This window comes from Rhipicephalus sanguineus, chromosome 8, assembly GCF_013339695.2.
Source record: "Rhipicephalus sanguineus isolate Rsan-2018 chromosome 8, BIME_Rsan_1.4, whole genome shotgun sequence".
NCBI classification, from domain to species: Eukaryota; Metazoa; Arthropoda; class Arachnida; order Ixodida; family Ixodidae; genus Rhipicephalus; species Rhipicephalus sanguineus.
Window position 1 is genome coordinate 71580600 of NC_051183.1, and position 21254 is coordinate 71601853.

At 45.3% G+C, this 21254-nt stretch overlaps 1 protein-coding gene and 1 non-coding gene across 2 annotated transcripts; both read left to right on the plus strand.

Moving 5' to 3' along the window:
• Positions 1-842: 842 nt before the first annotated feature.
• On the plus strand, positions 843-914 carry Trnam-cau (transfer RNA methionine (anticodon CAU)). Its single transcript has one exon. It is a non-coding gene; the product is annotated as a tRNA-Met (tRNA).
• A 2351-nt stretch (positions 915-3265) lies between these two features.
• Positions 3266-19052, plus strand: LOC119402078 (uncharacterized). Its single transcript, XM_037669176.2, has 4 exons — positions 3266-3494; positions 9248-9424; positions 15718-15915; positions 18473-19052. The coding sequence occupies exons 1-4, from the start codon at positions 3416-3418 to the stop codon at positions 18637-18639; spliced, it is 621 nt and encodes a 206-aa protein (XP_037525104.1). The 5' UTR covers positions 3266-3415; the 3' UTR covers positions 18640-19052.
• The last annotated feature ends 2202 nt before the right edge of the window (positions 19053-21254 follow it).

The window sequence follows — 21254 nt, forward strand, 5'->3', positions numbered from 1 at the left end:
ACGCCCGATCGTGTCCAGAGTCACGGCACGTCCTAATAAACTGCGTACTCCCGAGGAGGAAGCTGCGAATCAGCGGCGACGGCCCCGTGCTTTGCTGTGCAAAACTTTGCCCGACTTAGTGCAAACATCAATTTCTTTTTTAATTCTACAGTACCTTCAGGAGACTGGGGCACACACATAGCGATGTTCTCACGAATAGCAATATCAGTTATGAGGGCTGTGCAATTTCTCTCAGCTGCGAGATCGTAAAAAAATCACGTGCTACGTGACGCCAACAGGCACAAAAAGAGTGTTTCGCAGTCGCTGCCATGTCTGAGATCGGAGCTGAATAACAGCCCTAGGCTTAAATGCACATATATATGTGCCCCATAAAGTGCACGGGAGGATGACCGCCGCTGTAGCTCAGTGGTAGAGCATCGGACGCGTTATTCGAAGGTCGCAGGTTCGGTCCCTGCTGACGGCAAGCTATCTTTTCGCCCACTTTACTTTCCTCACATTTATTTTCTAAATACTACAGATAACACCCACTATACTTTCCTTGGCGTTGTCCTCTCTTAGTTCTCATTAATATTGTGTCTAACAAAGAAAAACGAGCTTGTAAGTGTCATCTCCTTTCCTTCATTCATAGCGAGGGTCTCGTTCTGGCAGACTTGACGCCTTCACGTAGTATGCGAGGGATTATGGGTCAGCTGCTAGCTCGTAAAAAGATCACGTGCTACGTCACGCCTACAGGCAGGAAAAAGAGTGTTCTACACTCGTCGCCATGGCTGCTATTGGCGCAGAGTAACACTCCTAGGTTTAAAGGCACATATGTAGCCCATAAAGTGGATGGGAGGATGACTGCCGCCGTAGCTCAGTGGTAGAGCATCGGACGCATTATTCGAAGGTCGCAGGTTCGGTCCCTGCCGGCGGCAAGTTATCTTTTCGTACACTGTACTTTCTTCACATTTTTATTCTAAATACTACATATAACACCCACTATTGTTTCCTTGGCACTATTGTCTCTTAGTTCTCATTATTATTATGTCTAACAAAGAAAAATGGGCCCTTAAGAGTCATCTCGTTATCTAAATCAGACATTCATATCTTCATAATTGCGATCGCTGCAGACGATCGACCTTGCATGTTGTTCCTTGTGCTGCATGCATCTAAGAACGCTCTCTCTTTCAGTTGGCCGTGAAATTGGACAATTGTGAGGCCACCTCAGTCTGCACCAGAAGATATCTGGTCCTCCGCATCGCTTTCGTGTCGAAGCACGTTGTGTGACAGCCCCAAGAATATTTGATACCTTCAACATCACCGTAACGGTGATCTGCGCAGATGTGACATAAGATGTGGGGAAAATATTGAAAAAGTTCAATGTCCCGCTTATAGGAGGCATTGTCTTCGTACCGGTCAACTACGTCGGCAGTATTGCACGAATAACAGTAACACAAAAATGTAAATGTATGCGAAGACAATAGAGGTATTCTACGAAACATCACATGCATGACAACATAGTCGACCTCTACAATGCACCTCATAAGATCTTGTATACGCATGGACAACTTATCCTCGCAGTGCTATGACATCTACAGAAGCGAAGCGTCTCGTGTTTTTGCGCAACATCAACTAGTTCCAAACACTATTATATAAAATTACCATGTTTACCACGCTCCAAAAATGTTTCGTTTATTATCCATAAAACATGTGTACGCGAATTCGGATGTGCGTACGAGATACGTACTTAGTTAAAATAATACTTGTGTGAAAGTGAGGTAACATTCCATTTCGGCGACATCGTTGGCTGTAGAGCTGCCGTAAATGTCTTCCAGTATTCTTATATACGACTCTCTGATGCCCTGGCACTGTAGTGCATGTAAGCCTTCCGAGATTTCGACCGAACCTAATGCTTTGTCATATTATGCGAAGGATATTAAACGGGTTGCTTATATTCCATGCATTTCTCTTGTACTCTTTTCTAGTATAGTATTTTTTTCAGTATATACAACATATTCTATACAGCACAAGAATAGATGTAATCTAAGGAAGGTAGGCAGCTAAAAAGTTTATTGATTCACGAGAGATTTATGTGAGGGGGGAGGGGATTTCGAAGCAGGATGACGATGGGGCCTCTGGCCGCACTAAATGACCGGGCACTTTGTGCTTCGGCGACCTCTGTGGGCCAGCTCACTGTCCGAAGCTGTACCTCCGGCTGCAAGCTGCGCACAGCAGCCTCCCATCACTCCTGGTGTTCTGGCCCTTGCCAAGGGGTCTTGGATTTGTTCGGGAAATTTAGACAGATGTGATAAAAGACGGCTGCGGTAATAGGACACATGTTGCAGTGAGGAAAAGAGGTTTCACTGTGTGTTATAACAGAGAAGTAACCTACTCCTGACGGCGGTCGTTTGAATTCTGCGCCACAGAAGGTAGTCACTTCTGGGATGATATTTAGGCGATGGGGGTACATTGGGTGGGAATTCCTGTAAAACAATGTCACATCGTGGCAGCTGAGGAGTCGATCCCTAGCACTGCGACGCGAAGGAAGGTCGGATGTGCTTTGTCGTGTTAGAAAAAAAATGCCTATGAAACCAATGTTTGCTTTGTCACAATTTTTTATCAGCGATAGTGACAAAAATGCACAACCGCAAGTCATTTGTTTCGACCACTTTCTAAACGTGCAGCGAGTAAGCCTAACGTGTTCACGTTTCATTTTACGACAGTACAACCGTGCATGTCTATAGGCAAAACAGGTGCATTCGATTACATTGGTACGGTAGTTGAAGAGGACACTTAATCCCTGTGCACAAATGCCGGATATGGGGGGCAAGGCAAAGCGTGGATAAATTTTGTCTACGTTTCTATTGTCGTCTCTGCAGTGGCACTGCATCATCAATGCACGCAAAATCTTTTCGGTGGGATGACGCGCACGTCACATAAACGCAGCAATACAGTTTCCTCCACATAGACGTACACAGTATGACGCAAGCATCGCAAAATTGCTGCTGACGTTTGTGTCGCTGCAGTATACTGCGCGTTATCTGCTTCGTACGCAGTGCGGAGAAAATTTCGAACAAAGAAGTCCTTTTCGGTTTGATGGGATGCTGTTGTATCAAGCCAGTGGGCATCGAGAGCATCTTTGACGTGTTTTGTTTAAAGAAATGTTATTCTGAAATTTGAAGAGCGACAGCGTGTGCAGATACAGCTGCTCAAGACAATGCGGAGGGGTCCTTACGTAGGAGCTTGTTAAATCTCAGATTACTATGAGCTAAACTCTCTTGGGAAGTCCACTGCACAGATGATGTATCGAGTCTGCCTTTTTTAATGGGAATATGGGGCGAGAGTTCGGGCCTTTTACAATAAATAATGCAGAAGCGCTTCGTGGAAAGTGCGCAATTGTACGTAATGCTGTTCCAAGATACGTCCGCCTACTAATATGGGTCGTGCACAATTATCATATTTTATTTTCTTTGCTCGTATCATACCCTCTATTTTTGCAGAGGACGCTTCAAAAGGTAAGTGAACTACACATGCAACCTTACGGCTGCTCCGGATTTTTTAGCGAACAAGTGTACATCATTTGCGCTAAATTTAGTAGAACGCAATTCACCACACCGCACTGGAATGCCGTAAAGCCGTGAAAAAATGTGATCGGGGCACAAGCCACTACAAATTGTTAAATTATTTGGTAGTGTTGACATGCCTGGAATATAAAACTAATGTTCCATCTGCTTATGAGACAAGTAATCTAGCATGTATCTCCATAAACTTCTAATGGATAGCTTTAACTTCCCCGTAAATACCTGAGTCATCATATTTGGCAAATATTTATGTCCATGGCAGTACGAGGCCACTACCTATTGACTTCACCTAAGAGAAGCTGATTTCATATTGTGCCTCTAGGTTTCAATATTTCTTCGCACCACCTAACTTTCTACAAATAAAGTTTTTCCATACCATACCATACCTAACTTTCTACGGTATCCGGATTCAGTGACTATTAGCACCCTACACAGGGTCATGCGTCCTGCTACCACCACAGGCTGATAGATATTCAACAGCTGCTCAAAACTGGGGGTACGGGTATAACTGTAACTGTCGCGTTAGGAACAGCGACGAATCGCAGCATCACGTAGGGGAATCCCAAATTCTAGAATAATTTGTAGAAGGCGCGAAACTGAACCTATCGCATCAGGCTCGTTAGCACAATTCTTGGGCAGAGTGGCACAGCAGCCTAAGCAACGAACAGACGAGTCTGTTGAGTATTTATACTATGCGCGGTCTGGAAAAGGGTGGTCAGCTTCTGCAAAATCTGTAGATTATACTTACATCATAGGAAACTTAAAGCCACTGTTCAGTTACCCAAGCCACGGACACAAGCAGCAAAGCTGATACCGACATCTAGCACAGCTTTAACTGACCACAATTCGTTTGAAATAATGCATGTATTGTCAGTGCGCTCACCGAACAAAAAGCAAGGGGGAACGATTCGTTAACTATTGCGGAGGAACCAACTGGTTTAAATCAAATGGCGCTAAAAATTTTTATATTGTTTATCACTTTCTTTGTGTCTTGTTCGCAACACACTTAAGGTAGGCCGCACCATATCGATCTCCCACTCTTCATATTATCGTATACTTCCCCTACAGCCTAGTAATTCGCGAGTAGTGTGCAGTTTACAGACGAGGCAAAAGCTTGAAGTACACTTGAGCTTCGCCAATAGAGTAGAACGCGACAGAGTAATCGGGCCCCGTGTGCATAACATTTAACCGTGTCGCAAGGAAAACAACGTTTCTGCCCGTACCATTGGCTGTTTCAAACCATCCTAGAATGCCTATGGTGGCGAAAAGCCCACTACGATATAATTGTACCTTTCGCAAATTAGAGAAGTGCTCACTACGCATCTACACCTGCGCAGCTGCACACTTTGTGATGGGTGGGCATCTTTAAACTACCCACTCATCGCGCAATTCGCATCTTTTGAAGCCTCGGGCGATTCTACGGTTCGGTTCGGCCACGCAATATAACATATGTTAAGGAGACTCCTCGCACTAAATATTGCCACGCACCTCTCCTGTGTGCGCAACAATATTATTAGAGCATTTATAGCGATGCAGCTTAAAGCCCTGCTCTGGCTCTGTGTTAGAAGATCTGCTTGCTATCAGAAAGCCAGGGTGCGGTTCTCACTCGTACCGAAGATTTTTAACCGCGAAGATGTTTAAGGCAGCTGTGATTTCTGTGGCCTATCCGACAGTGTATCCTGTGTGACCTATCCTGTGAGACCTATCCTGTGCAGCCTATCAGGTATGTGGCACAGAAGTTGAGCAAATCCCACTCACCACTGGTGCGCTAAAAATGAAAAAGACAACACACAGGCCAACAAACGGGTTGATGTCACAGAGGTTTGTGCGGCTAGCTATCAGAAAACTGTCATCATCATAAAGGGGTACGTGCCACAGAAATTGGGAGAATCGCACTGCTCATCACTGGTCCACTAAAAAGGAAGAAGGCAACAGTTGGCCCAAAGTGTGCGGCCGCCTCTGGTTCTCAGTAACAACAGTGGAACGAACCATGGGTCCGACCGTGCGATTGAGGACAGTTCGTACTCCAGAAGAAGGCGCTGCGTTTCGCCAAACAAGGCTCGCTGCTAGGCGAGAGAGGCAGCGGCATCGTCAAGCCGATCCCCAGTAAGCAGCCATAGCAGCCGAGAACAAGAGGCGGCGGCGACGCGAAGACTCCCAATACGCCAGCCGTGAACGTGAGTCGAATGTCGCACGCATGCGGGCTTTGCACCACGATCCAGCGTATCGGAAAGACTTAAATCAGCGACAACGAGACCGCGCTACCATGACTCCCGAAGAAGACGCTGCGCTTAGCGAAGCAAGGCTCGCTGCTATGCGGACGAGGCAGCGACAACCAGACAACACTGCCAGATGACTTTGACAACGGGTACTACGATGACGATTACAAATAAAAACATCTCCACACTTATCTCTGTGGTTTAATGTAGGCGCAACCCCAGTCGAACCTGATTCTGCTAGGCTTTCAGCCTAATAGAAGCGTGCAGTTTGCACTCAGTCGCGGAAAGCTAAAGACACAGTGAAGCTGATCCATCGTCTGCGTCACAACTACCGGAATAAACGCCTAGGCGTAACCCCGGCCATACCTATCTAATACGAAGTTCAACCTAGCCTCACGAAGTTTAACCTCGATATAGCCAAGTTCAGCCTAGCTACTACCAAGATCAACCTCGATATAGCCAAGCTAAGCCTAGCCACACTTAGCTTAACCACGATATAGCCAGGTTCTACAGAGTTCAACCTAGCTACAACTACAATAATCAGACGATCAGTCACCTTCGCTCTGTCCTTCGCTTTGCGTGGCCGAAAGCAAACTGCGAGCTTTATAAGAGCGAAGCTCTTTATGGCAGTGGTAATTTCTGCGGCTTATCCTGCGTGGCCAATCCCATGCAACCTACCAGGTATGTGCCACAGAAGTTGGGTAAATCGCACTGCTCCCCACTGGAAGGCGCCTTAGGTAATTCGGTTATTAAGGTTTTCCGTTATGTGGACGATTACTTGATTTCTTGTAGTGGTGAGGACTTTGAAAAGGTGGTAACTTCCGTTAGCAAAAAAATTGAATTAAATGGAGGAGGACTAAGCTTTACTAAAGAGGTGCCTCAGAATAATGCAATACAATTTCTAGACATTTCCCTAACGTTCCAGAAGAACCACGTGTGTTGGCAGTATTCTCCTAGATCTTCGAAACCGCTGTTAAATTTTTCGTCAAAGCACTCGAAAGTTGTAAAAAACGGCATCGCCATGTCTTGCCTTAAGTCAGCCCTCACCAAGTCGTGTGAGCACAAAATGAGTGATAGCTTTAACGCACAGGTTACACGTCTTTTAGATGTAGGGTATCCTCGTGACGCAGTGGCCACGGTCGCTGAGCGTTTAAAGAAGTTTATTGTGTTAAGTCCAAGGATGGTTGCAGAAAGCGATAGGAAGAAACGTGTCGTAGGTATACCGTACATTCATCGCGTATCTCACAGGCTAAAGAAAGTAGGAACTAGATACGGCGTTAATGTTGTTTTCACGGCTGCCAATAAGCTAGGTAAGATTTGTGCCGCTGTGCAGAGGAAGAATGAGGGAGTAAAAGACAAGAAGCGGACCGATATTTGTTTCGTAAAACACACCAACAAATTCACTGATTGCCGTACGAGTGTGGTGCATAAGATTCCTTTCAGCTGCGGCCGCTTCTACGTAGGACAGACGGGCCGATGCATCAACCAGAGATTGTTGGAACATAAGAGATCGCTTACAGGAGGCTCACCTTCTAATCTATCTTTACATTGTCGAGATTGTAAGTGCACGCCAAAATTTGATGAATGCGCAGTGTTGTACCGGCATAGAAATGAAGAAACGCGCCTGATGATTGAAGCATGGCATATCGAGAATAGTGGTAGTGCTTGCGTGAGCCAACCGTCGATTAACTTGCATAAAGATGAAATCAAATGCCTTAACAGTTATCTTCCACGTAGACCACCACGCGTGCCGGATTGATAGGTTCGCCTGTTGCATGGGCATGCGCAGATACGTTTTCGTGCCTTCTTTCTTTTCAGCCGTTGTGCGTCTCTTCAGTTGTTAGTCGGCGTTTGTGATGTCCTGACTTCTTTCTTGTGTCCGTGTTTGCACGCCCTGTCTTTTTAAAATGAATACTTACCAACTAGCTCAGCTCTCTGTTATTCTAAACTCCCCCTGGTGCACTAAAAAGGAAGAAGCCAACACTTAGTCCAACAAACGGGTATATGTCACACAGATTTGCGCGGCTAGCGATCAGAAAACTATCATCATCACAAACGGGTATGTGCCACAAAAATTGGGAGAATCCCACCACTTACCACTGGTCCCCTAAAAGGAACAAGGCAGCAGTAAGCCCAGCAGCAGGGAACGGGAAAGGCAACGGCGGCTGCGAGAAGACCCGGAAGCGATGGAAGCCCTACGCCAACGACGATGTGCCCGTACATCTGTGAGAGGAGCGAACGCTTGGTGTCAGCGCGAGCTTTTGTCTCTGGAGCTTGGACCTCCGTGTCGTTTCTGTGACTGCCTGTGGCTTAACTCGAACCTCTCTGCGCTGAGAATTAACGTAAAAACAACCTAGCATCACCTAGCTAATGCCTAGCAACGACCGAAAAGCAACCTAGAAACAACCTGCATCACCTAGCTATGGCCTAGAAAGAACCTAGAAGCAAACAGATTAGTCTTCATAATCGTCCAGTTTCGCTGTCTCAAGCCTTGTGCCGCTTAGTGCAAGCTTCACCAATTATTTTTTATCATTCACATATCTCGAATTTTCCCTCACGGAAACACTGATTTGTCGCTCACAGCCAACGAGCTGACACCAGAATTTCTGCGAAACGAGCTCTTTAATGGTACGACGAGCACTAACCACAATAGCGTTGCATCAATGTTGTCATTAACTAGAATAGTTTTCTCCAGTAATAAAATTTTTACGAGATGTCCGTAACTTGGAGATTACTACAAACAGACACTTACCCCATCCCGGCGATCCTACGCATCTGTCATCCAAGCTTATACCCGACGGACGCGTGTAAAGCGTGCGGGGAAAGAGCCAGACTGCGGCACATGCTTTGAGAGTGTCGCTGCCGCCGCTCACTTCGCGACGCATGTTAGGCAGGGACGAACTGCTACCACCGCGCGAGGGTAGCGGCCGACCGCCACCGCGACTGTGGTCACTGATGCGGATCGGCTGCGTCGGCGTCGCTGCCGCTGGGAGGCGGCACTCACCAGTGACAAGCTGACTGACCAACTTTGGGCCGTCCGGCAGGCCGAGGATGCCGCCCGGGTCCAAGGACTTCAAGCCGTCACCTGACGCCATCATCATCGACGGAGAGTGGAACGGGACAGGGGTTAATCCCCTCTTCCCCCCGGCTCGCCCGGACTTTTAATAAAGTTTATTCACTCACTCACTCACGAGATGTCGTCCGAATGGGAGGGTGCTATTAGCGGCCCCAGACTCGAGCAATAGATATGGGCACTCCAACGAACCCGCAACGCACCAAATAGACTTAGTCTTTCTGTTCCGTCGTGGGAGCGGCCCGCAACGTACTAGAGCGTGCTCCGATGGGCCATAATAAAGTCTTTCCGTCCATCTATCTATCACAAATTCTGCACTATCAGCTAATCATACCAACTTAATACTTGTATGCTAACGAATTTTGAAATAAGTTTTACCTTTGCATTTTCCTCAGGTGCTAGAGCATTAGACAAGAAATGCCTGGTGGAAGCAACGGTAGAAAACTGCGATACCATTCTACTAAGCTTCAGCTATAGCAATGAAACAAACGCATGCGAGAAGGGCTTCGTCTGCGCGGACTGTCCTAACAGGTTTGAGACTGAACTTGAATGCGCGACTGCCTGCCCTCAAAGTAAGTATACTCCTGAAGTATGGTTTTAATTATTACAGCAGAGCTTTTATGCTCGAGGTTTGCCGTGCGTCGTAAATAGAAAATTATCATCACCCCGAACCGGCACGCGCTCTCTTCTTCATAGTCGTCGCATTCTTCCTCTTCTCTTTCGTTCCCAGAACACGCGCGCCAATTTGTCGGGAGTGGGATGCAATGACTCCGATGGGCGAGAGAGCGAGCAAACACAGAGATAAAAATAGAGGGAAAGAGATAGAAAAGAGATAGAAAGGAAAGGACAGAAATTGTTGTGGAAAAAAACTTCTTGGTGAGGCGGGATTCGAACCCGCGTACCGACGATGCAAAGGCGAGCGTCCTAAGCGCTCGGCTATCCAAGCACTCTAGCGGATCATAGCATGGCCTTGTATTGTGTAATATAGCAAGGGGGTAGGAAAGGGAAGCGAATGTGTCGAAGAGGTTAAGGAGGATGGGAGAATGAGTACATAGAGAGGCAGAGAGGGAAAGAAAAGGATAGAAACAAAAATAAACAGAAAATATATGAAAAGAAAGAGAACAAAGGGAGAAAAAGATGGAAGGTGAGAGAACGACTACAGAAAGAGAGAAAGCAAGACGGACAGAAAGATAAATAGAAAAATAGAGAGAAAGAAAGCATAGCCATGTATACTACAGTATAGCAAGGGGTGTACAGTATAACAAGGGTACCAGCTGTACCAGTGTAAGGTGTAGCAAGGGCACCAGTTAGGTGCCCACCAGCTCCACTGCGACCAAGCTGGCGCGACATAGTGCAAAATGCGCTAATGATTATGTTTATGAAACGTTGCAAGCAAGGGTCACATATAGTTTTTTCCATTTTTTTACCGATCAGCATCATTATGAAACTGGCACTAACGTTGGGTATAGCTAGGTTATGTCAGTGTTTATGTTCAGTAAATTAGGTGCAGGTGATTATTCGTAAAAACACAGCTTGGGTAACGTAACCCTCTTCACTGTGTGACAGGTGAGAAATGTTCTTTTTTTGTTTTTCTCGCGCAAGCGCCCAGTATGACAACGTCCTATGACACATCATGCGAGTTGAACATTCCGCATGAATATTGCGTCTTATCTGGCTGCAGAAAGGCATAAAATCAGTCACTGCATAGGCGTGTAAAACACAGACGCAAGAAAAGTGTAACGTTGATATATAATGTGCTCAATGCACATAACAGCTGCATTTTCCATTGATTGCAAGGTCAAGGTACCGTTCTCAGTCATAGGTTGTTGCCACACGCGCGAATACCTCGCATGGATCCTTGAAGTCAAGGGCCGAGACGCAAGTAATATTCATGCTACCGTTGCAACAAATGGCTTCGGCACAGAGTAATATTATGCAAGCGTCTGAGCGCTGTTTTTATATTTTGGCTGTAACACTAACGCACGTTGAACGGCATATACGTTTAATTATCAAAATCATCCCTGCCATGGCGGGCGTACACGGGACAAGCAACTGCATTTGCATCATGAAGTTGCCAATAACAACTTCAAGAGAAGACTAGCCGGAGCCATATCTAGGCACCAACTTCGCCTTAAACTGCTCCAGCGCATTTAATATGATAATAAAAACTGCATTTGCAGCGTTCTAAAGAAGAGACTGCGCATGAAACAGCTGACAAAAATTGTTGCTCATTTTCTCTTTTAGAATTCTCATGCTTTGGTTAAAACTGTCCTCTTTAAGCAGTTTCAAATTAGTAAAAACACCAAACAGTATGGTTACATTGTTTTCAAATTGCTATTCTGTATTTATTCAAAGGTAGATCACAGGCCGCGTGAGTTATGTGCTTGTAAAAACATATAACTAGCATGAACAATTAACAGGCACTGTAGCGAAAACTATATCATTAGGCAGTATAATTCATGAAGCGGCTGGAGGAAATGTTCGCCGTTGCTGAATAAAACGACAGTATATGGAAGATAAGTTCAAAGGGCTGTCGCTTGAGGCGCAAGTGTGATATCGTAAGCGTGAGGTGACTATGAAGGCGCCGGGAAGTGCATTATGCTACAACGCATGAAAATAAGTCCATCAACCACTTGTGTAACGTTCTGCATTACACGTCAGCACGCAGCCAGTCACACCTGTTACGGCTTTTTAAAGGGTGATGATGACTGCATTTTTGTATGAAAGTATTTGGGTAATATCTATTAAAATTCTACAGAAGGAACATTACTCGATGTATGACTATATACATATCTAGCTTTGTTCTGATAGGTGTGAATGACGTCCACAGTTACCTGAACTGAATCGAATAACTCTAGCGTTCACCGCTTCTAAATTTATGAATGAGTAGCCTCAATAAGGTCGTCAGGCTGACGACGCAATGCCAAGGGGGAGGAAGGCTAAGTATGCTAGTTAGCGCATGGCGGTCGAGCAGTCACGCAAGTTTGCGCGTAAGTATCCAGGCTCATGCAACCCTTTTTCACGGATGGTAACCTACGCATTCCCCTAAGGATTTCATGAAAGATGCAAGACTAAGTATACGCCATCATTATACCTATAGGGTTAGGCAGCGCACTTTGGACGGGGACAAAAGAAACAAGAAGGACACGACACTCGCTACACTCTCAACTGAATTTATTTCAGGAAAAATACTTCAATATATATGCACCCAAGCACCCCCGAGTGACACAGAAATGAACTAACCCTCAATATCACCTGATCACCTCAATATCACCTGATCCTTCTTATTTCTTTTGTCCCCGTCCAAAGTGCGCTACCCAACCATATAGGTATAATGATCAGTCACCAACTAGCCCAGCTCTCAACCTTATTGAACTAAGTATAGGCGCAGAGGGGACGGAAAGAAGCGCGACCAGCGCGGTGCGCTGTTTTTATCGCTCTGACTTTGGTGGCAATAAAACTGTACATGAAGTTCGTGCGCAAGTAGTCGTACGCACGGAAGAACGTTAGAAAACAGCTCATTAATTCATATTCGAAAGACCAAATGACAGAGTTGACTGGAAAGACCAAATGACCGAGATGATGAATCGAAACTGTTCACCACAGTGTACTATTTGCGAACGAATAAGACGGTAAAAAGATGAGAATACAGGAGAGTAATAGATCAAGGTCAGGTCGCACAGCGCTTAGGAGGCAGAGAACAATGCAACTGAATGCATTATTGTGCACTAGATAAACGCAGTCAGCTCAAAGGTTATCATCCACATTAAACTGCTGGTCAGTGATGAGTTTAGTAAGTGGGTAGCACAAAAAAAAGGATTGGTTTGGAACCCTTGTTGTTCAACTATGCAGATTTATTCGACGCTAAGTCATGTAATCGTATGCTCATTCATATTACAATGAATGAACATCAGCAAGATCGTGAAGTAATTGTCAATGACATTTCTGTCAAAGCTTTTAAGTACCGCAGTTGCATTTTCGTCTTTTTAGTGAAGGGCCACACGTTCTTTTGATAAACGCTGCGTGTAAATATCACACAACTTACTGCAAGAAATCGGTTTTTTTAGGGTGTTAATGCAGCCAGGAGAGGAAGCTAAGCTTTCTACTGAAGCCTGTGGTTCCTTGAAGCGTTGTGTAAATAGGCTTTCAAAACGCAATTTTTTTTAAATAATCTTCAATAGCAAAACCAGGTGACAACACCTCTTGTATGCAGGCGCACTTTCTTGATGAGGCAGTGAAGTTTGATTGTTACTGTGCAGTAATAACTGTTTGATGTGAGTATCTGGAGGAACTGCCTAAAACTTTTCATCATAACGTTTAACATCGAGACTGTTAAAGCTGGCAGTAAGACGTCCGTTAACAGGAAACCCCTGCTGCGCCGTGCCTGTGCTAAAAGCAGCCAAGCCGCCGCCGCGCCGAGGAGCAGCCGCCGCGGAGCCGCCGCCATAGCAACCACCACAGTTTCTCACACCGTAGCTCAAGAACAGCGATTTCAACGCATTCAGAGTTGGCAAGCTTTGCGGGAATGCCAGATCTGCCCGTGGCCGTCTCTTGGCTGCCGCTTCTTCGGCCATGCACGCTGGATCCAATCGCCGCCGGCGCTGTGATTCCTGTGCTGGAACACGGCGAGCTGAGAATCAACTAGCTTCGTTGTGTGAAACTTTGCGCAACTTAGTGGGTAGTTTCTGCATTTTTTAAATCGAGTTAATATACATATATAGAAAGAAGGTAGATTGCGACAGTGGTAGACAGTGGTGGTTGCGAGGGTTTTAAAGGGAGTCCTTAAAAACAGTTTATACGCTAGGGCTGCGCGGCTGCTTAGATGTTTGGAATAAATGTGCTTTTTTGACGCACGCGCCGAGCGACACTCATGTTTCTTGCGCAGCACATGCGGTTCCCCTGCCTACTTCCGGATTAGTTGCTTTGAAACGAAAATCCGCGAAAAAACTCGCGTCTCGTTTGCTCGGTATATGCAATAATTGGCATGAAATGGTACGACTAACATGACTGATAAGTCGTGACATCCATAACATATGGTCAGTGACGTCCCGATTAACAATAAAGGCTTAGAAGACGCTTGAGCTTGGCCTTCAAGAGTACAACGCGATAGCGTAATCAGGCCTCGTGCACATCGCCTTCACAATCACTAGGCTCGCTTCAGTTCTCGGTGCATGGCTCAACATTGACGCTAGGAAGCGTACGTCTGTGCGCGTAACATTGGCCGTTTCAAACCATCCTAGAATGCTTAGTGCAAGTGCAGTTGCTAAGTGCCCAATACCCCATCATTCTTCCTTTTACGAATCAGCGAAGGACCCACTACGCGTCCGTAAGACAACACGCAAACCTATGCAGCTGCTGACTTTGTTTATGCTTGTGCTGCTGATGATGATTAGATATGTCTAAGCGCTTTGTGAAGGGTGGGCCATTAAAACACTCACTGGTTGCACAAAAACGTGTTTTGGCGCCTGGAGCAAATCTCTGTTGCTGCCACGTGATATTACCTGCACTAAAGGGGTACTGACACAAAATTTCGCGGCCGAGATAGCCTGCTGGATCGATTTCCGTGTACGTGCGTGTACCATCTGCGAAATATCGACAGCGAATAAAGCTTGGAAGGTATTTTATATGAATATTGAAGTTCGCGTGCGCGATCCAGCATTATAGGGCGCACCTATTGCATTGACACCCTCGGAGGTGACCCGAGGTGACCCCCCTACTTCCCCTACGTAACCGTTGTAGCCGGTACAAGGAGTTGTGATGACGTCGTAGCCGCCATTTTTGTTTTGACGCGCTCGCCGCTGCGCTGTTGGTGTCTCAAGGAAATCGTCGCCAACAGACGACGATGAGGAGGACGACGACAACGAGGACGATGATGGCGACGTCATCGCGCAGCACGTGCGGCAAGCGTGCGAATGCGAGGAGACGACGCGAACAGCGCGGAAGTGCGTCACACTTCTGTGTGCTGACGTGATCGAGCGCTGCAGCCGCTAGGTGGTGATAGTTGCACCCGGAGGCTTGTCGTTTTTGAAACCGAAACTGACACTGGTCGGTAATGAGGAGCCTGTAATTAATTATCTGTCGCGCGCTGCAGCAAACGATGTACCGTGTTATGACTAACAGGCCCCCAGCAACACATTGCAGCAAAAAAACGCGAGGCGAAAATTTTTGTGTCAGTACCCCTTTAAGGAGACTGCTTCCACTACGTGACATTCATTTGTAGTACTTTTTTCCGAAGCAGTCGAAAGCAATGCCGTAGTTCTCTGGTAGAACACCTGCTTGCCACGCAGAAGGTCCGTGTTCGATTCTCACTCGAACCAACAATTTTTAATATTTATTTTTTTTCCATCTTTCTGAATTTTTCGATCATGGACAAAGCTGGCTTGTCGCTCACAACCAGCGAGGCGGACACCGGAATTTGGGTATAACGAGTTTTCTTAACGCTATCGCGTTATTAAGATGACGTGTGGCTCACTCGCGCATTGTATAAACAGGTATGAACCAGGGAAGCAAACAAAGTTAAATTTAAAGAATGAAAGAATAGTAGGAAATTTCTAACAAAAAAAAAACGACAGTACACAAGGAAGGCAGAAAAAATAAAAAATATATATAGCAAAAAACTTTTAAATGTATGTTTCTATCGTAGCCGCATTCCGTACTCGCGCCACACCAGACACCTAACTTGAACATTATGGTCGCCTCGATCTATTTCTTTTGCGTAAGGTACGGGTAAATATATATAACCAGATTGATTATATTATTTATTTGTACGCTTCACAGCTACTCACATTCATACACTTCATATTACATGTAAAAGAGCGGGCACTTGAAGGGGACGTGATCGTATTTTTTATATCTTCTCTTGCAGAGCCTGGAAAAAAAGGGAAAGGAAGGAAAAGGGGCAACTGCAGATATTGGCTGTTGTATGGTGGACGCTGTCAACATAGCTGGATGGAATTCAAGAAAAACAAACAGGGAATAAAGCGCCGACTGCTATTCTACACGGGCTGTAGGCGGGATTGGGGAATTTTATATGTATACGACTTCCTTCGAAAAAAATGTCATGGTGAGTAGAAGGAGTAGATTCATTTTATCTGCCTTGAAACGAAAGTTCTCCAAGGAATTCCTGTTAGTCTTTTTGGGTTGTACACGAGCAGTGACTTTAACATAAACTGCCTGTTACCTGAAACCCTTACTTGATACATGTGCAACAGTGCTTCAGTCAGCGTAAAAACGTTTGAATGAAAGAGCTGCCTGTTGTAGTTTGTTGACGAATAGTCTCTAGGCGTGCTATTAGGGGCACTTATTGTTCTTAAAAAAAACATGCCTTCTCTGCATGCTAAATTAGAACCTGGCTTCCATATTTATCTTTCATGAAATATTGTGCGTTTTAAAAGCATGAAACATTGTCATTGAGCGTATCATAAAAAGAGGAAGAGCCACGAAGAATGACACGACGGGCATCTGGTTTTACATTTTGAACGGTCAGAGTAGATTGAAAGAAGCTCTGTACAGATTTCCATAAATTCTACTGTTATGCTTGCAGGCGATGAATGTGCATGCGTGGGTACACAACCATTTTTCGTAAGTGTGCAGGCTAAAGCATGCGTCACTGAGTATTCACAACTTCAGTGTCTCCAAGCCATAAAACTCACGTAATTGGGAGACTGCATTTCCCCTCGCTTCAAAATATTGCCCCAACGTTAAATAGAAGACAAAGTCTTCCGCGTGTAACACAATGCGTTTCAATTTCTTTCGGAAAACCAGCAGCGTCAAAATCAAATTGAAATGTAGTAGAAAATATATCATACGGCAGATAACGTTTGTCAAACGTATTTCATTTCGCAGAAGAGCGCGTTCTTGTGAATGTCGGGTCGTTCGTGTAGCAACCGAGTTCACATAAATAAAATACCGACGCATATGAAAATAGTTCTAATTGTTGCTTCGCCGCCGAATTCTCTGCGCTTTGCTAAGGTTAAAATATTGCATTTGGCTTACTTTTATAAATATATCGGGCTGTCCTTCCATAGGTATTTTTTTTTTCAATGTGGTGAAATAATAATATGAACAATATTCTAAATTATATGTGATGTATGTTTCAACCGCGACTAAATTCTACTTACTTGCCGCGTTGCATAGTAATGATTAATATTGGCTTATATGAGAGACCTCATGAGCATTGTTGTCCAATACAAAAATTTCGGCAGCGAGTTGCACTCTCTGTAACACTAGAAGACGATATTCGTCTGATCACATTGTAATGCACTAAGTTATACAATCGGGGAATAGCCGTCTCGCATGACATTATGAGCCACAGTATGACACACAGGCGTTAAATTAACTTGGCGTTCTCAGTCGATTTCATCCGACTGAAAACTCCCCTCCCCCCTACCTTCCCTTGAGCATTTCTGCACCTCACATGGTGGTGCAGTACCTTTCGGGGCCCCTGTCATAATGTATTCAGGGAGTCGTAAAATGTGAAAATTACACCATCTCCCACTCAAAGAAACCTTGAGTGGATGCGAAGCAGCATTGGGGGCGCGCACCAAGTTTCCGTTACGTTCACTCGGCGTTTCCGTTAGTGTGTGAGGTTTGTAGTTAGTGTCATCATTACGTTCTGTTTGTTTCTTGCTTTCCGTTAGCGCCTAGTGAACAAGTGCCGCCGACCTTGACGTCACAACTCATCTGAACGGGAGCGAAGCGAGCATGACGGAAGGCGACCGAGCGCACGCGCTTATATACACATGAAATGGGGGAGGGAGAGGAGAGAGTGGGTTACAGGCTATATTTGGCCGTGGCGCGGCTGCATCACGTGGGAGGAGAGGCTGCGCCACGGCTGCAGCGCGGGGGAGGAGAGGAGAGAAGGCGACCGAACACCCGCGTAAAGGAGGAGAGTGGGGGAGAGAGTAGGCGCATGTGCAGTGGAGCGCGGACGCCACCACCGACGACAGGCACAGCCCCGAGCAAAAGCTGCTTCGCATCTAAAATGGAGAGGCATCTTGTTGCAGCGAAAACTATTGGCAGCACCTAGAAACCACTGACGGCGCTCTGACACGCTCGATGCGTAAACCGAAAGCAGCACAAGCACCAGCCTCCATAAACAGAAATTATCTAGCAAATAAGCAGAATTATTGTCGTTCAGCTTGCTTCTGCGCTGTTGTGTGCACCAGTAATGGGAAGCCTGGTGTTAGCCATCGTTGCCCTGTATAACTATTGCACTCTTTTTTTAGGTTGACTTGATATTTCATTTGTTCATTTTTCGTGCTTATTTTGTCATTTTTATCTAACGATCATGCACAGAGGGTCCCGGTACGGTTTTCTGACCTTGGGACCCTCTTCTGTATATCCTTAACGCTGTAACCATAATATGCAAAATAAAGATTTCATTTGAAAAAAAAAAGCCAAACTTATTTACCAGTGCTACATGTGGTCATCATGGCGATGATCAAACAAAGATAATTTTTCCTGCGGGATGCCAAATACAAAGCGAGCACGATGCAGAAACAGACGGTGTTGTTTTGTTAATGCACATGCCTCTCTATTCTCATTCTTGAAATTGTGGTCTTCTTGAACGCCCACGTTTTTGTATTCCGTAAGATAACTCTTCTGTGTCTTTCTTCTAGCTGTGAAGCGTCGCCCGACTGGAGAAGAAGATGTTTTCAACGAAGGCAACGAAAGGCCTGAAGGACAAAAGAAGGAAGAGCCCGAAGTACCTGCCAAAGGACAAACACCCATTCCGACAGTTCAGGATCATCAGACAACGCTCCCACAGCAAGCTCTACTTATGTAGAGTGATATCTAAACTAAGTAGAAGAGGTGACATGGAGAATAAGCAGCCCATATTGTATTGCTGTGCCATTCCTGTATTGAGCCTTATGTTATATAGCTTACGCCTATTTCGATAACATCAGGCATCGCTATGTTCGGAATGATTTTATTTTTAGTGAAAAGTTTTACCCTGATAATACCATGCTGTCTAGCAATATTATCAATTTTTTTCACTTCTTTATACTATATTGATAGGCAGCAACCGTTCTCTTAAACTACACAGCAATTATTCTCCTGTAGAAGATATCTCAATGCGCCTCTACTACATACATAGACGAAAATGAGGGAGTGGCTGAAACAAGAGTCATTAAATACACCAAAAGATTGGAATATATTATACGTAGACAAACAGCACTATTACACTACTGCAAATAATAAAAACGAATAGGTGGACTCGTTGTACCTGTCGTCACAATCCTATGTCTTGACGTTGTAGGGGTAGATATCTCTGTGTTCCCTGCACGTTCATTGCAGGGCGTCAAGATGTGCAAGATGTCGAGATGGTGGCATTCGGGAAGGGCCTACAATATATGGGCGCGCTCTGAACCTGTATTTCATTGTCGTTCATTTTACCCCCTAGGCCACGTGGCATTTAGAGGACAGTGGTAAAAAAGGGACTAAACGAATTAGAGGACAAGAATTCAATGTAGTAGAAACGCTTCTAGACCATGCAAAAGCAGTCGTCTTTAGTTTGCAAGCCCAAAACTGCAAGGTAGAGGCGATGAGCAGAGGAGCACGTGTCGCCTGGTTATGAAGTCATGTTGCCTTTAGGCAATGCTCTGCAGTTGAAAATTTTTTATCATCAACTACAATTTCAGCCGGACTGGTACCCACTGTTCACAAAATACAGTGCTCTAATACCCTCCTAGGACACAGTGCTATTTGAACCTTCTTCCTGTGTACTGCTTGTTGCACGCATGTAGAGGCGTCCTTGAGTGTTTTGTTCGCTATGTATTACATTACGCACATTCTTAATAAATAGCATGGGAAAAAAGCGGCGCCACTTTCGCGAAAAAGCCCTAAAAAAGCGCATATTTAATGATTTTTCCCATTCTTGCAAATATTTTAGTTATAACAAAAAAAACATGGCTGATTCCTCCGTCATAGGAGTCGGTATGATACAAAAGTAAAACGTAAAAGTAAAACAAATATTTGTGGTAGCTTTGCGGTAATGGCCGGACTAGAGGAAAACGCAACGCACGTCGTGTCTCCTTTCTAGCCCGGCCGCCATTTTTCACGGTGCGAGCTTCAGCGGGAAAACGCGGTGTTACAGCCAGGCGATGCAGAACCGTGTCACAGGGCTATTTTTAATATGGATGAACTCCATGAGTGAGGCCGAGGCTTGGGCTAAGGTCGCCACCTCTTGGTGTGCTAAGGCGTTGACAAAACTACACTTCTCCTATTCGAAACGCACAGAATAGGACGGATGTGTAGCAACGACGCGTTGCAGGAGCTTTTCGCTGAGGCTGCAGCCATGAAGCATAACTTCACTTTAACGCTAACAGACGCCGACACTACCCCGCCGACCAAGAGCACTGCGAGAGGAAAATGTCAGATATAAAAGACGCGGTTGTAAGACCCCTGTGTATGACCGCGGCTCAGTGGTAGCGCCCTCGGCATCTGTTGTCGCGGACCGAGAGGTCGTGGGTTCGACTCCCGTTGACGGAACTTCTTTTCTTCAGTTTTCTTTGTCATCTGATCGTGTCCATTTTTTCGACGTCATTTCCGTGACGGAAATACGTCACTGAAGTCTTGGTGGACCCCGGCATAGAACAATTTCGTGTTAAAAAAACAACGCTAAAGCGTTTTCCTCCTATATAGCCTTCCTACTATGTTTAGATAACAGGAAGTCCAATACAATAAGCAAGCCGAAAGATTAAAGCTTAAAACGCCAATCAGACACGACCATCCGGCTATCCAAGCTTGCCAAGCTCCCTAGGCAAGTTTGGAAGGTCACGATTGAAATTCCACAGTACAAACAGTTTTGCTCTTTTTCTTCTTATTCTCTGCCTTTCTTCTCTAACATTTCTCTTCTGTTCTAGTGTGCCACTTTTCCCTTTTAGCTCCCACACCTTCCTATGCAACATAACCTATATGGTACCTCATCATGAAGGGTGGAAGTTTGGGCGTGTTGGTTAAGAACATTTGGTTGGTTAAGAAACAATAACTGTGCCACAGACAACAACTGGCGAAAAACACACACAGCGCTGCGTGTGTGTGTTCTCCACTCCTTGTCTGTGGCGCTCTTCTTGAGTTTCTTTTCTCAGTAAAAGCTGCGTTCGGTCACACGATGCACAGCAAGGGCCACACCTCCTCCTTCTTACTGAATGCGTCTCACCGCGTCACAAATACAGGAATTGACCTGCCTGGTGAAGTTTGTCCACACGTCTCGTATGATGTCTACCAGTACGTCCTACGTGTGCGTGAATGATGGAATGCTAAGTTGTGCCTAATTACTTTGTTATGAATCCACAATTGCAAATGAGAAGATATACAATGCTTGAGAACAAAATGAAGACATAGAGGATATGAAGAAAAACTTAAAGTAAAATAATTTTGAAGTATCATTTCTATTTG